Below are 1230 nucleotides of genomic sequence, written 5' to 3'. Positions count from 1 at the left end.
AGGTCCACAACTATGATTCTAAAATAAATACTACTTCAAAGTGGCTCTGTCACCAGCTTTTTAGGTTTGGCTTAAAAACACACAGACTTTCAGGGAGGTTGAAAAAATTTGTATTCCACGCTGTGTTCTGAAAGAGTTCCTCAAGAGCAAACCAGCCCTTAAAACAGTACTCAGTAATTTGGGGGAAAAAAAAATAAGAACAACAACAAAAAAAAAAACCAAACAAACAAAAAAAACAGTACTCAGTCTACAAGAGAGTCAGCAAGTTAAATTAACTGGGGTAAATAGGCTTCCTACATTACATCAAAAGCATATGATATTCTGCAGCAACTGGGAGCATTTTCAGGATTAGCATGTGGTCTTCTTTGGAACTAATTCCAACAGAAGAGTTTAAGAAGGTGGACAGGTACCATTATCAAGTGTATTTAAAAGTGATGTTACTTTTGTGCTGATCTGACTCCCCTGAATGATCTAGCTAGTGAACTAGTCACCGGTAACGTGGTCATTATGCAAATTTAGTATGCAAGAAAGGAAACCAATATTCAAATTACCATGTTCTTGTCTGACCCAAACAATTTATTTTCAACATAAACATATTAACTTCAATATGAGATGTCTAACTAAGCAAGCTCCACCACCACCAAGACCAAGATAGCATTCCTCTTCTAAGGTTTAGGTTTTGCCCAGAATTCTTGATACAGGAAATAGGCCATTGCGTCATAAAGTCATTGCTGTCACAACAAAGCCTTGGGCTGCCACATGCATGTGGATCAGGTGAATAGACATTTTAGTACTTCCCCTGTTCTTCAATCTGTATAATCCATATGCAACAATTGCCATTCCAACAGGGACAAATGGTGCCTCTCTAGATTTTTGGATGATTTTAGATCCCTGATCTTCATTATATGAAGAAATAGAAATATCTGTGTCGCTTGCCATAGTAATTGAAGAATCTTCAGACAACTACAAGACGTTTCATGTTCCTACTGGCTTCAAACTTTGTTAAAATAATTATCATCTTCCTTTAACCTTCCCATATATTTCAGTTACTTTTCTACAATTGTCTCTCTTTGTTCAAACTAGTATAAATGTATTTAGATTTTGCCATTTTGGGGGGTCTTTTTTCATTTCCTTTTAAGGGCTCCTCTGTCACAACTTACATAAATATGTATGCTTTTCTCTCGTTAAATCTATTTTTTGTTGTTGTTCTGTCTCTCAGTCATGTCCGAT

The 1230-nt window shown here is 36.1% G+C and overlaps 1 protein-coding gene across 1 annotated transcript; it reads right to left on the bottom strand.

Annotated features, from left to right (window-relative positions):
• Positions 1 to 717: 717 nt before the first annotated feature.
• LOC122699109 (HIG1 domain family member 1A, mitochondrial-like) lies at positions 718 to 939 on the bottom strand. The gene has a single exon (XM_043910653.1). It carries the CDS (start codon positions 937 to 939, stop codon positions 718 to 720), a length of 222 nt encoding a protein of 73 aa, XP_043766588.1.
• Positions 940 to 1230: the final 291 nt, after the last annotated feature.

This window comes from Cervus elaphus, chromosome 9, assembly GCF_910594005.1.
Source record: "Cervus elaphus chromosome 9, mCerEla1.1, whole genome shotgun sequence".
NCBI classification, from domain to species: domain Eukaryota; kingdom Metazoa; phylum Chordata; class Mammalia; order Artiodactyla; family Cervidae; genus Cervus; species Cervus elaphus.
Note: the sequence above shows the minus strand (reverse complement) of the source record. Positions and strands in the feature narration are given on the sequence as shown.

Bases quoted from the DNA above. Each gene is read 5' to 3' on its own strand.
- LOC122699109 (XM_043910653.1), bottom strand. From the start codon at position 939: ATGGCAAGCGACACAGATATTTCTATTTCTTCATATAATGAAGATCAG.